The 14,299-nt window shown below is 39.6% G+C and overlaps 1 protein-coding gene across 1 annotated transcript in view; it reads right to left on the reverse strand.

Annotated features, from left to right (window-relative positions):
* Window positions 1-14,299, reverse strand: part of RYR3 (ryanodine receptor 3) — a 550,597-nt gene that overhangs the window by 227,739 nt on the left and 308,559 nt on the right. The window contains 1 exon segment of the mRNA XM_079909615.1: window positions 10,639-10,831. Coding sequence (XP_079765741.1) covers window positions 10,639-10,831 — 193 coding nt within the window.

Genomic DNA, 14,299 nt, shown 5'->3' on the forward strand with positions numbered 1-14,299 from the left:
GATAGGGAAGGTAAAGAATTCATTTGGAGAAAACCATCAGGGAGAAAGGGATGGGAGGTCTTGCCCATCAGGAGTCAAAAGAGGGCTGTAAGGAACTACTCAGAAGTTTGTGAGTACCCCCTGGATGTAGTGAGGGTCATATCTGCCTAGTGATAGTGAAGAGCAGAGGGGGAAATGAGCCAGCTGCCAGCCATCAGAAAGGAATTCTGGCCGGAAAGGCAAATGACTGAGCAGAGATCAGAAACCCAGGAGCTGGGGGAGGTAGGAGGCCCATGCAGCTGGAGGGGGAGGGGAGGGGGGAGGTCTGGGGTCAGCCAGAAGGGAGCAGCCAGTACAGGTGGTAAAGCCAAGTCAAGGGAACTGAAGTTGGACGCTTCCAGCCTGGTGCTCTCCAAGAAAGCTACAAAAGGGCCTCAGAAGAGAAAGAAGCAGCAATTGTGCAACCGCTACAAAAGTCCTGATGCCACAAGGCGGCTGCACCAACTCCATCAGATGTGCCCATCCCCCAGTCACCTTGGGTCTGGGCTGGACCCTAGACCCTGGGGGGCATGAGAAAGGAGCCAGCTAACTGAAGAGGAGCCCGACCTCAAACTGCAGGGGGAGTGGGGTCGGGCTCAAATATTAACTGGATACAAATCTGGAGTTTTTATACTACTCAGAAGATGGAATTTTTTTTTTAAGTATTGGCAAGATGGTTCCTGGCCTTAAAAGAAGTAATGAAGGCTATAGAACTGGCCCAAGAACTTATCCAGGAGTCCAGAGCATGGATTTGAAGGGGTGGAAAGAGAACCAACAAGTTACACCTATCTAGTCTACTTCTTCTGATAAGTCTGTTTTCTGGCATTTACTGTTTATCTTTTAAATCCTTTGAAATTTAAAAGATTTAAATTTCCAATCAGAATATAAACCTCTCTTCTCTAAGTATATTCTTCCCTGCTCCTTGGGTTCCACTGAATCTCTCAGCATCGCAAAAAATGTTAAATTGCAAATAAAAAGATAATTTAAGAACGGAGCTCATTAAAATCAGTTCTTCTTACCCTCCAATTTTTCTCTACATTAATAGATTTAAAAAAATCAATTTCATTAATCAATTTAATCTCTTCCACTACAGCACATGTATCATCTTCTGGGGTTCTTCCTATAACTCAGACATGCCATCAGCTCTCCAAGGTTTTTTTTTCTTCCTAAAGTGATTACAGTCAGTGACTGTGTCCTTAGATTTCTCCACTTTAGAGATGAGTAATGGCTTCAGTAATAGCCGCCTGGGAGCAGTGAAGTTTGAGGATGTGTAGAGGAATTTTTTATTGACTAGACTAATTTTAAAAAAACAGAGAAAATTGCATTGAAAAATCCCCACTGGCATTTCCAATTTCATCTTCTAAGATTTGTGCATTTTTGTTTGCCAGTTTGCAGGAGAGATGAGAATACCTATCACAAATCCCCAAGTCTGAAAGACTGATCCATGAAAAAAAATGAGTAAAAATCAAGACAAACCTTTGCTATGCTCAAAAAGGATGTCTAGGTTTCCTTATTCATAGCGTACTAGCAAACTGTGAAATCATTTTAGTCTTACTAGATGTCCCATTATTCTTATTGAATCCCTCCCAGGAGTTGGGATAGTGTTCCAAAGAAGAAAAAGATACAGGCTGTGGTTAGCAGGAGAAAGAATTAGCGAGCTTCTGCTGACCTAAATTCAACTCATAAGTCATGATTCATAATTGCATCTTTAGTCCATATCGCTAAGACGGGAGAACAATTTGAGTTATGTATGCTCTCACATTCATATTTCTTTCTGGCCAGCGTTTGATGAAAGCCCAGGGCAATCCAGCCAGCGCTCATCACGTTCTCTGCAAAAGTATATTTATCTCAGTAATAATTTCCACAGCATTGACCACAGCAAGCTGGAAATAGCTAAGCTACTGGTTACCTGAATTTCAGCCAAGCCTGGTGGATACCAACAGAAAACAAACAGCAACCGCAAATACCAACCATCTTTGGTTCGTGTTGCTTTTATAAACGAGAACGGGCCGGTAAAAGAGTTACATGAGAAGATTAAGCAGATCTACGGGGAATTTAACCATAGCTATGAAATAGATTCTACTACAGTGACTAACTCATCAATTTTCTGCAAAACTAAAAGCAGCTCTCAAATTTCACTACACACTGTGGCTTCTGTGGAATGTTCTCCGTGTGGCCCGGGCCATCATACCGCTTGGCAGGGTGAGATTACCTTTTCATAAGAGCTTCCTGGTATTTAAGTAATTCAACCTTTTGGGTGGGCTCCAAGGTACACATGCCTCATCCCAAATTCTGTCCCAGAATGAATAGGGTTGTTACACTCAGGGCCTGTTACACTAATAATACACTCCACAAACAAACCACAGTGAGAAGGAAACTAAGGAGGCACATTCATAATAGTTAGAAAAGAGAGCACGTATTGACTTGTGGATTTTATTAGTAATTACTCAGGCTGCTTTTGACGTCACTGTGGGTAAATCAAATTGAAAAAGATTTTGCTCTCCAATGACCGCTGGCAAGGACAGCCTCATCAGGTATCATTAACAACATAGTCTGTAATTATAAAAATAATTGTGGGGTCACAAATTCAAGACAAGGACCTCGGTAAAGACCGAGGAGGAAAATGGAGAGGAATCTAATTTAGAGTCCTCACAGAAGTTGAAAGTAAATATGAGAAACAATTCTCAATGTTTGTATGATGAGGGAAGAATCTCTTTCTAGATAGGAATAACCTTGTACCTCGCTGGGAGGGACACTATGAAACTAGGCAAGTACTCTACTATATTGGGTGAAAACAATAACTTCTTTTCAATTTTGTTATTAAACACATTTATTTTCAATAAGGTACTTGGATTAATATCTTGTTTTCTCTTTCTAGCTTTTCGTACAACTGAACTGAAGTAGCACAGAGAGGACGTGCTGGGTTTCAGCACCAAATCGTACTTTACCAACTGACGTAAGAGTAAGTACTGGTATATTGATCTCATTTGCTCATAAGTGAAAATAAAAGAATTGGCTACTCCAACACAGGACCAGCACTGACCCTGAGCAAAGACTTCGTGTGACGGGCTGGATGTATTTCAGTAACATGTATTTCCCAAGTATGCAACCAACTGTGATTCCATCTCTCCTCAGACCATATCAGGTTCTGAGAACCAAAGACAGGAATATGACACAGGTGATATTTTCCTGATAGAAAGGAGGCTTAAGAGACATCAAGTCCCCTGATATAACTTTTCAGCTTACCCTCATTCAACTGCTACGAGCAAGAGGTTCTTATGTCTAAGCTGTTAACTTTTCAAGTCAACGCATCTGGACCCCTAGTTCTTAAATTCTCTCAGCAGTTGTGCCTTCTAAATGGGTTAAACGTCTCATCGTTCTTATCCTGGAACTCTGCTTCTTTTCTCCTGTGCACTGGAAGGATGCTGGCCTAGACACAAGATACTAGAAACGTCTTCTATATATGAATACCTTTGAGCCCCCTATCTCTTCCCCTGCTAGCCACAATCTTTGCAAAGAGAAGATTTCAAAAAATCCCCAACAACAAAAATCATATCACACTCAAAATTTCCTATCTCTTTGACCTGAGGAGGAGCGAGTGGATGAGTTAATGATTAAAAGTCATGCAACGTCTGAGATCGGATATACTGTTTGCTAAACACAGAATATGCAGAGAAGTCCACTAGCCAGCAGACTGGCAAAGACCTCTCCTCCGGAGATTTGACTTCTAGCTAAGCACTTCTCTCAGATGAGATGCTTGGGAAGTAGGTGAGCTTTCTTTGAAAATTAGTGAAACCCAGTGAGTAGGATATGGTCAAAACAAAGAAAAAAGGGAAGGGCACTGATGCTGGGTGACCAAGGCCATTAACTACCCAGGAAAATGCAGTCCTGAGAACTAACTGCTCAGTGACCTTGCTTCTCCAGAGAAGGCACTGAGCCAACAGGTCCAAATGCTGTTATGTTGGATTTAGATTTCTGCTCATTCTCTTTACTTCCGGGGAATAGGGTGGGAAAGATGTACAATGGGGCTTCTGCTGGTTTTCCCCCTGATTGCCAGAGGGTCTTTGTTCCAATCAGTTTTCTTTGTGTTTACAGTGCCTCTGTCTTTCAATACCACTTCTTGTTTTCTACATGCTCCCTATGGATAGAAATAGGAATGATACATTCTATCACACTTCAGAGGGGAGAATTGGGGTGAAATTCTCATGGAAATATTCTCAGCACAGAGAAACACAGGTAAAGAACACTCAGCTCTTTAGAATATAGTTCCTAAGGCTGATGTTAGAGTCTCTGGCTTAACCTGTGATGGGCGTATTTACAACCTTAGTAAGGTTTTACTATAGTGGTTCTCCATTTGTTACAAGAACCTCAAACAATGAAAATGCTTAATTTCAATATATTATATCCATCTACATGGGTATGTTTATAAATATGTCTATATATGTGTGTGTACATGTGTAGGGAAGTGTATACTGTGTTGCTATGTATGTTTTCAAACATACATTACAGGCGTACCTTGGAGATATTGTGACTTTGGTTCCAGACACCACATAAAGCAAGTATCACAATAAAGTGAGTCACATGAATATGTTGGTTTCCCAGTGCATATAAAAGCTATGTTTACACTATACTGTCGTCTGTTAAGTGTACAATAGCATTCTGTCTAAAAATAATGTACATACATTAATTAAAAAATAATGCTGTTAGAAAAATGGTGTCAATAGACTTGCCCAATGCAGGCTTGCCACAAAGCTACAATGTGTAAAAATTGCAATAAAGCAAAGCACAATAAAACGAGGTACACCTGTACTGTATACCAGCAGTCCCCAACTTTTTTGGCACCAGGGACTGGTTACGTGGAAGGCAATTTTTCCATGGACAGGGGTTGGGAAGGGATGGTTCAGGTGGTAACACGAGCAGTGGGGAGAAGATGAAGCTTTGCTGCCCACCACTCACCTCCTGCTGTGTGGCCTAGCTCCTAACGGGGGTTGGGAACCCCTGCTGTATAGTATGTATGTTTACATATCTGCGTCAAATTCCAAAAGTTGAATATCATATCCAAAGGATAATTCTTTATTCCTAAATAGTCTATTTAACTGAGACAGAATGAAAGTTGTATCCTTTTTTGGAAAATATATGTATATGCCTTGATTTATCCATCTTCCGGAGGTACTGAGACCTATCACAGTGGTATCACTCTGGAAGTCCCATCAGTTGGATACTAGAAGCTCTCAGATGGATTTTTTGTGGTCCCAGCTTTAAGTGTCTGCTCTCCACAACTCTCCTCTTTTCATGGCCCTTTCCAATGGAAACCAGCGTGATTCTAACTGTATTGACTCTAGTCTCCCACTCAGTCACTTACGATCTCCTTAACAAGCAGGTATCAAGAATGGCTAAGAAAGTTTTGCGACAAAAGAGTTATAATGAGGTCTTGCCTTACAAACGTTAAAATGTATTGTCAGACTAAAATAATTAATACAGCATCCAACTGGTACAGGAAAGGGGCAACAAATACATGGAGGCTAAACAATACACTACTTAATAAACAAGGGATCACTGAAGAAGTCAAAGAGGAAATCAAAAAATACCTAGAAAAAAATGACAATGAAAACACGATGACCCAAAACATATGGGATGCAGCAAAAGCAGTTCTAAGAGGGAAGTTTATAGCAATACAATTCTACCTCAAGAAACAAGAAAAATCTCAAATAAACAACCTAACTTTACACCTAAAGCAATTTGAGAAAGAAGAACAATAAAACCCCAAAGTTAGCAGAAGGAAAGAAATCATAAAGATCAGATCAGAAATAAATGAAAAAGAAATGAAGGAAACGATAGCAAAGATCAATAAAACTAAAAGCTGGTCCTTTGAGAAGATAAAAAAAATTGATAAACCATTAGCCAGACTCATCAAGAAAAAAAGGGAGAAGACTCAAATCATTAGAATTAGAAATGAAAAAGGAGAAGTAATAACTGACACTGCAGAAATACAAAGGATCATGAGAGATTACTACAAGCAACTCTATGCCAACAAAATGGTCAACCTGGAAGAAATGGACAAATTCTTAGAAATGCACAACCTTCTGAGACTGAACCAGGAAGAAACAGAAAATATAAACAGACCAATCACGAGCACTGACATTGAGAGAGTGATTAAAAATCTTCCAAAAATCAAAAGCCCAGGACCATATGGCTTCACAGGTGAATTCTATCAAACATTTAGAGAAGAGCTAACACCTATCTTTCTCAAACTCTTCCAAAATAGAGCAGAGGGAGGAACACTCCCAAACTCATTCTACGAGGCCACGATCACCCTGATACCAAAACCAGACAAAAGTGTCACAAAGAAAGAAAACTACAGGCCAATATCACTGATGAACACAGATGCAAAAATCCTCAACAAAATACTAGCAAACAGAATGCAACGGCACATTAAAAGGATCATACACTATGATCAAGCAGGGTTTATTCCAGGAATGCAAGGATTCTTCAATATATGCAAATCAATCAATGTGATACACCATATTAACAAATTGAAGGAGAAAAACCATATGATCATCTCAATAGATGCAGAAAAAGCTTTCAACAAAATTCAACACCCATTTATGATAAAAACCCTGCAGAAAGTAGGCATAGAGGGAACTTACCTCAACATAATAAAGGCCATATATGACAAACCCACAGCCAACATCATTCTCAATGGTGGAAAACTGAAACCATTTCCACTAAGATCAGGAACAAGACAGGGTTGCCCACTCTCACCACTATTATTCAACATAGTTTTGGAGGTTTTAGCCACAGCAATCAGAGAAGAAAAAGAAATAAAAGGAATCCAAATTGGAAAAGAAGAAGTAAAGCTGTCACTATTTGCAGATGACATGATACTATGCATAGAGAATCCTAAAGACGCTACCAGAAAACTACTAGAGCTAATCAATGAATTTGGTAAAGTATCAGGATACAAATTTATGCACAGCAATCTCTTGCATTCCTATACACCAATGATGAAAAATCTGAAAGAGAAATTAAGGAAACACTCCCATTTACCACAGTGACAAAAAGAATAAAATACTTAGGAATAAACCTACCGAAGGAGACAAAAGACCTGTATGCACAACACTATAAGACACTGATGAAAGAAATTAAAGATGATACAAACAGATGGAGAGATCTATCATGTTCTTGGATTGGAAGAATCAACATTGTGAAAATGACTATACTACCCAGAGCAATCTACAGATTCAATGCAATCCCTATCAAACTACCAATGGCATTTTTCAAAGGACTAGAACAAAAAATTTCACAATTTGTATGGAAACACTAAAGAGCCCGAATAGCCAAAGCAATCTTGAAAAAGACAAACAGAGCCGGAGGTATCAGGTTCCCGGACTTCAGACTATACTGCAATGCTACAGTAATCAAGACAGTATGGTACTGGCACAAAAACAGAAATATAGAAAAATGGAACAGGATAGAAAGCCCAGAGATAAACCCATGCTTATGGTCGCCTTATTTTTAATAAAGGAGGCAAGAATATACAATGGAGAAAAGACAGCCTCTTCAATAAGTGGTGCTGGGAAGACTGGACAGCTACATGTAAAAGAATGAAATTAGAACACTCCCTAACACCATACACAAAAATAAATTCAAAATGGATTAAAGACCTAAATGTAAGGCCAGACACTATAAAACCCTTAGAGGAAAACATAGGCAGAACGCTCTATGACATAAATCACAGCAATATCCTTTTTGACCCACCTCCTAGATAAATGGAAATAAAAACAAACAAATGGGACCTAATGAAACTTAAAAGCTTTTGCACAGTGAAGGAAACCATAAACAAGACGAAAAGACAACCCTCAGAATGGGAGCAAATATATGCAAATGAAGCAGCTGACAAAGGATTAATCTCCAAAACTTACAAGCAGCTCATGCAGCTCAATATCAAAAAAACAAACAACCCAATCCAAAAATGGGCAGAAGACCTAAACAGACATTTCTCCAAAGAAGATATACAGACTGCCAACAAACACATGAAATGATGCTTAACATCACTAATTATTAGAGAAATGCAAATCAAAACTACAATGAGGTATCACCTCACACCAGTTAGAATGGCCATCATCAAAAAATCTACAAACAATAAATGCTGGAGAGGGAGTGGAGAAAAGGGAACCCTCTTGCCCTGTTGGTAGGAATGTAAATTGATACAGCCACTATGGAGAGCAGTATGGAAGTTCCTTCAAAAACGAAAAATAGAACTACTATATGACCCAGCAATCCCACGACTGGGCATATACCCTGAGAAAACCATAATTCAAAAAGCGTCATGTACCACAATGTTCACTGCAGTTCTATTTACAATAGCCAGGACGTGGAAGCAACCTAAGTGTCCATCGACAGATGAATGGATAAAGAAGATGTGGCACAAATATACAATGGAATATTACTCAGCCATAAAAAAGAAATTGAGTTATTTGTAGTGAGGTAGATGGACCTAGAGTCTGTCATACAGATCGAAGTAAGTCAGAAAGAGAAAAACAAATACTGTATGCTAACACATATATATGGAATCTAAAAAAAAAAAAAAAAAGGTTATGTAGAACCTAGGGGCAGGACAGGAATAATGACGCAGATGTAGAGAATGGACTTGAGAACATGGGGAGGGGGAAGGGTAAGCTGGGACGAAGTGACAGAGCTGCATGGACTAATATATACTCCCAGATATAAAACAGATAGCTAGTGGGAAGCAGCCGCATAGCATAGGGAGATTAGCTCAGTGCTATGTGACCACCTAGAGGGGTGGGATAGGGAGGGTGGGAGGGAGACGCAAGAGGGAGGGGATATGGGGATATATGTATACATATAGCTGATTCATTTTGTTATAAAGTAGAAACTAACTAACTCACCATTGTAAAGCAACTGTACTCCAATAAAGATGTTTAAAGAAAAAAAAAAGGAAAGGGGTAGAACAATGAACACAACAGTTGTCAACAGTATGAAGAAAAACAACATGCATAGTACAAGCCCAATTTAATTTAAAATTATTGAGATGTATAAATAAAAAGGTAATATGGTTATCTCTGGATGGTACGATTATGGGCTCTTGGTTTTTTTTTTTTTTTTGACTTGCATTATTCTTGTAAAAGGGAAAAAAACAACAAAAAAAGAAAAAAACTAAATTTAAAAAGGTAAATCACAAACTGGGAAAAATATTTGAAAGCAATAATAGTTTAATAATCTTAATATATAAAATATTGCCCCCAAAATTAATACCAGAAAGGCAGAGAACAGGGAATTTTAAAAAAATCTTGGGTTGAAATAACATGTAAGAACAATCAGCATAAAAACTGTTTAACCACGTCAGTTATCAAACAAATAGGAAGTTAAAACTAAGACACAATTTTCTCAAATTGGCACAGATTAAAAATAACCCATAACAGTAAAAGTTAATGGGGAACCAATCAGTTGGGTATTCCCATATGTTACTTTAAATGATACTACAGGCCGAAATTCTTTATCTGAAATTTTTGGAGCTGTGTTTCAGACTTCAGAATGCTTCAGATTTTAAAGAAGACAGAAAATAAGACGTAGTGTATATTAAACAGAACCTCCAGCTAGGTGAGAGGCTGTACCCCATAATCAAACACATACATTTTTGCTGTTAAGCATGAAAATATTCACAAGAAATTGAATACACGAAGGACCGAAAACAGCCTCATTTCTGTTGATGCCAGTTTTTTACACAAAATAAGTTCGGGTCGGAGTTTGCAGTGAAATGAGTTAAGAAAAAAATGTATGGTTTTCAGAGTTTTTTAGGTTTCAGAATTGTTGATAATGAATTCTGAACTGTTCGTACAATCTTCCTGAAAATCTCTTTGGCCACACGATTGTAAATTTAGACTTTAAAAAGATTATACCTTTTGACCTCCTTCTGGGAGGAACTAAACAGAAATGCAGACAAAAGAATTATCCTCAAGGATGTTCACGATAATTTCATTTATAACAATAAAAAAGAAATCAGCAGGGAAGACTAACATAAAGTAATGGTTATACTGTGGGACAGCCAAATGAAAGGATATTATTGGCCAAAAAAGTCATTTCGAGAAGGATACTTAATAACTCAGGAAAAGGCTCTGTACTTACTGCTGAATGAAAAAAAATCAAGACAAAACTTCATTTTTAGTGTGATGTCAATTAAAAAATACATATATCTGTAATATAAAAGACTTGAAGAAAATACACCAAAATACTAATAGAGATTAGAACTAAACATTGGGATTATGGGTGATATTTACTGTCTTATCTATATGTTTCAAATTTTTTTGTAATGAGCATGAAATACTTTTTGCAATTATTAAGGTAATTTTCTACATAGGATTTATCTTATTCATCTTACTATTTATCGGAGGACATAACATAAACGCTGGCAGGAGGTACGTGTCCCACAAATATATACACGTGACTCTGAATCGCTCCTCCCCTTTCACCATCGCTTTCTTCGGGGAGTTTGGCTTATGGTGCTGAAGCCCTGAAGGAGATTACCACACTCGCCAGCTCATAAGAGTGGTGGGAGCTGGGGGAACAGCTACTCTCCGTGAGATCACAGCCATAACTTACTTGACACCTGCTGAAAAGCTCACCACAGGGAAGAAGAGCCCATCTGTGTTGAAGTTCTCAAACATCCCCTGCACAGGCTGCCCGTTGATGCGGAAAGAGATGCTGGGTGCTCCGAGGTCCAGGCAACAGCTCACCACGTCGTCCGACTTCAGGAGGTGCTGGTTGATGGAGGCCACGGCTCTGGGTATGCGGCCTGGTGAGCAAAGAACAGGAAGAAGGTGTGTGGGACTCTGGGGAGATGCTCACAGGTGAGGTGAGCAATGAGAAATGGTTTCCTAAGCTTTGTGAACAGGCAGCCCAAGACGAGATGAGTCCCAGAGGAAAGACTCAAGCCGCCAGGAATGAAAACAAACAAGAATTCAACCCGTTCAACGTGTGCTCAGATTCTGGCCTGGTGTCTGAAGTAACGGGCAAACCACTTTGCTGGGTGTGGCTCCTAGAGTGTGTTATGACTGTGTGTTTATTCACAGATGCCCCAAGATCTTGCTCTCTTCTATTTCCTCTAATACACATTCATTATAAATGTTAATTGTGTATACAGAAAAGTATAAACAAGGAAAAAAATGTTACATGTTTTTGACTTTTTCACATATATTTAAATATTCACCCAAACTGGGATAAGGTAGATTTTGTAACTTGTTTTTTCTACTTATCACATTGCAAATATTTGATTGTATAATGGAATATTCATTAGAAACTAGATTTTTAATAGCTTCATAATACGCCATGAAAAGGCAATTTTTAAAAAATCCCCTTATGATGACTATGTGAGTTCATAAATTTTGTACATATATCTATGCTATGTAATATTCCTAATCTTAGTTTAGAACTCCTTTTCAGTGGTTACTGCTATTCTAGTAATAGATTCCAAACTAAGTGGTGGATTTTAAAATAGTGAAACTACTACATTCTCCTTAATAAAAAAATGTAGGTACCCCCTTGTGGTTGTTTTGGTTGACTGACAAAATCATATTGTATTCCCTCCCACCCTTCCACAAACAGTAATGAGGCTCTACCCTGTGCCACATGCTGTACTTGGGACTGGGGATCAAAGACTGAGGATCCAGTTCCCACTCCTAAGAAATCCATAGTCTTGTGGAAAATAAACATTCAGATAAAGAACTACAATTCAGTATAACTACTGGAATGAAGGTGTACATGACGAGATGCCTTTAGAGGTAGAACAAGGTGCAAAGTCAGCCTGAGAGTATGGAACAAGTTAAAACTGGAAGAATGAAAGGTTCACCAGATAAATGAGAAAGAAACGAGCATTCCAGACAGCAGGAACAGCTTATGCAAGAGGAGTGTATGAGTGTATGACATTTGCAGAATGGCTAGAGTTCGGTGAGGCTGGAACGTGGGGCTTTATGGGGGCCTGATGAGGGGTGATAGGGGAATAAAGGATGTAGAACTTGGACCACCGGCACGGCCACAGGGCAACAGCACCTAATATATTCGATGCATATTGGCAGATTAGCCTGGGATGGCCTCAACTCTGTTTTTACAACTTTATACCTTGTTTCATCACTGAGGATGAAGAACAACTTCCTCATTGTAGGACCTACAGTCAACACTATTTAAAACAAAACAAATCTAAGCAAACTTGATGAGTGTGTAGGTTTGATACCTCTCCAATGTCTCCATTTGACAAGACTGAGTCCTCTCAGCTCCTTTTATGGAGTTTAGATATCCCAGGGTCCCAGAATCTTTCCCTCCTTATCATATTCAAGTCTGTAATTGGTATTAAAACTCAGCAAACTTTGCCATAATGGTCTCATTCTTAAGACTTCTTGTTTTCCCAGTAAAAACCAATCTTTCCTGCTTCAACTATTTCTTTTTCAATTAGTTTAACTTCTGGAAAATATCACTGGAGTCATTTGCACCAATCCTGAGAGATTTCCATGAATTTGGGAAAACCAGGAAATTATCGAAATGCTGGGTTGGACAACTACCTTTAAAAGCATCGAGATCCTTACTGGATAAAAATACAAATGAGGAGGACCTTTAGCTTTCTGAGATCCACATCAACTAGGACAAGACTGACAGGGTTGAATTGTGACTCCAGGGCCCTCTCGTCCCACCCTCTCACAATTCACTGTTGGTTTTTGTGCCAGTCTGAGCCTCAGCCAGTAAAGATGAAGAGCACCCTTCACGGGGGATGCTCTTCATACGGCACTGCTCTGATGCCACCTGAGACTGAGTTCTGAGCGTCACTTAGCCTTCAATATGCCGTAGCACCAAGAGCCTTACTGAGGAAGGATGGCTGGGAGTGTCTCTCCTGTCCAGTCTGCTCTCTCATTTGAAAACCACCACCAGGACAAGAAGTTATGTCCTTGTGGTGAAGGACACTGTCTTTTAACTCCCGTGTTCTAGTAGAAGTTGCTGCTGGAACATTTGCTAAGAGCATCATAGGCAAATCAAAATCATAGTCTGAGCTTTTTTTTTTTTTGCAGGACGCAGGCCTCTCACTGTTGTGGCCTCTCCCGTTGTGGAGCACAGGCTCTGGACGCATAGGTTCAGCGGCCATGGCTCACGGGCCCAGCCGCTCCGCGGCACGCGGGATCTTCCCAGACCCGGGGCACGAACCCGTGTCCCCTGCATCGTCAGGCGGGCTTTCAACCACTGCGCCACCAGGGAAGCCCTATTGTGAGTTTTGAATGAACTATTCCATAGAGAGTAACTGGAAGAGGCTGACACATTGCAAACCACAATAAATGCTATTACTATTGCTTTTATAACTCCAGACTTGTTAATTACTAGGCTAACAGTAGATAAGCTTACCCGAACATTGTAGGGATAGTATGTCCTTTATAATATTGGGTAAAAATAACAATATGGAGAATCATAGCATTGAGGGCTGAGTCTAGGAAAGTGATTTGAAAATTGAGTTACTCAAACCAATAAATCCCTTTATTGAAAGACTGTGCTCAAAAACCGTCACTTTCAAATACATGTACGATATATTTGACACTTTTAGCACAACCAATAGAAACGTGATGCTGTAGAAAGGAAAAGTAAACATGTCACAGTTTTTCTAAATCGCCTCAACTGCTTTTCCAGGTATTAGGAACTCTGAGTAATCATCGGACCACCTACTGAGACAGTCTGGGAAGTCTTGTGGCCTCTGCTACTAGCTTCTTCTGCTAGTCTGAAGAAACCTCCCCTGACTTAGAGGCTCAGGACCACCTGAAGGTGCCAGGAAGCTTGGAAAGGCTGTTCCAAGCCTAGCGTTTTTAAGATAAAGGGCAAAGCCACTTTATCATATGCTGTACATCTTCTAATGAACCCAAGGGTGTAATACTGAGGGATTTCATCTCTCCTGATGAGTAATGTAGACAATTGGAAACACTGTCGCTCAGCATTTCCATCGCCCCACGCACCGCAGAGTTTGGCATTATAACGTAAACACAAATATTCAGGCAATTGGAAAGCGAGAAGATCCAAATACATAAAAATGCTGGTGTCCTACGGCTACTCCTTGACCCCTCTCCACACAGCGCTAGGGTTGGAAAAGTCCAAGTCACAGTAGGGTGTGTTTTGATAGATGAACCGATACCCTGGAGCTCATCTTAGTAGGGAGATACGTAAAGACCCTCTCATCCAAGTTTGACTGTAGAGCTAATTTTTCCTCATGAGTCAGAAGTTCTAAGAAATCAGGAAA

The sequence above is a fragment of the Stenella coeruleoalba genome (genome assembly GCF_951394435.1).
Source record: "Stenella coeruleoalba genome assembly, chromosome: 2".
Taxonomy (NCBI): Eukaryota; Metazoa; Chordata; class Mammalia; order Artiodactyla; family Delphinidae; genus Stenella; species Stenella coeruleoalba.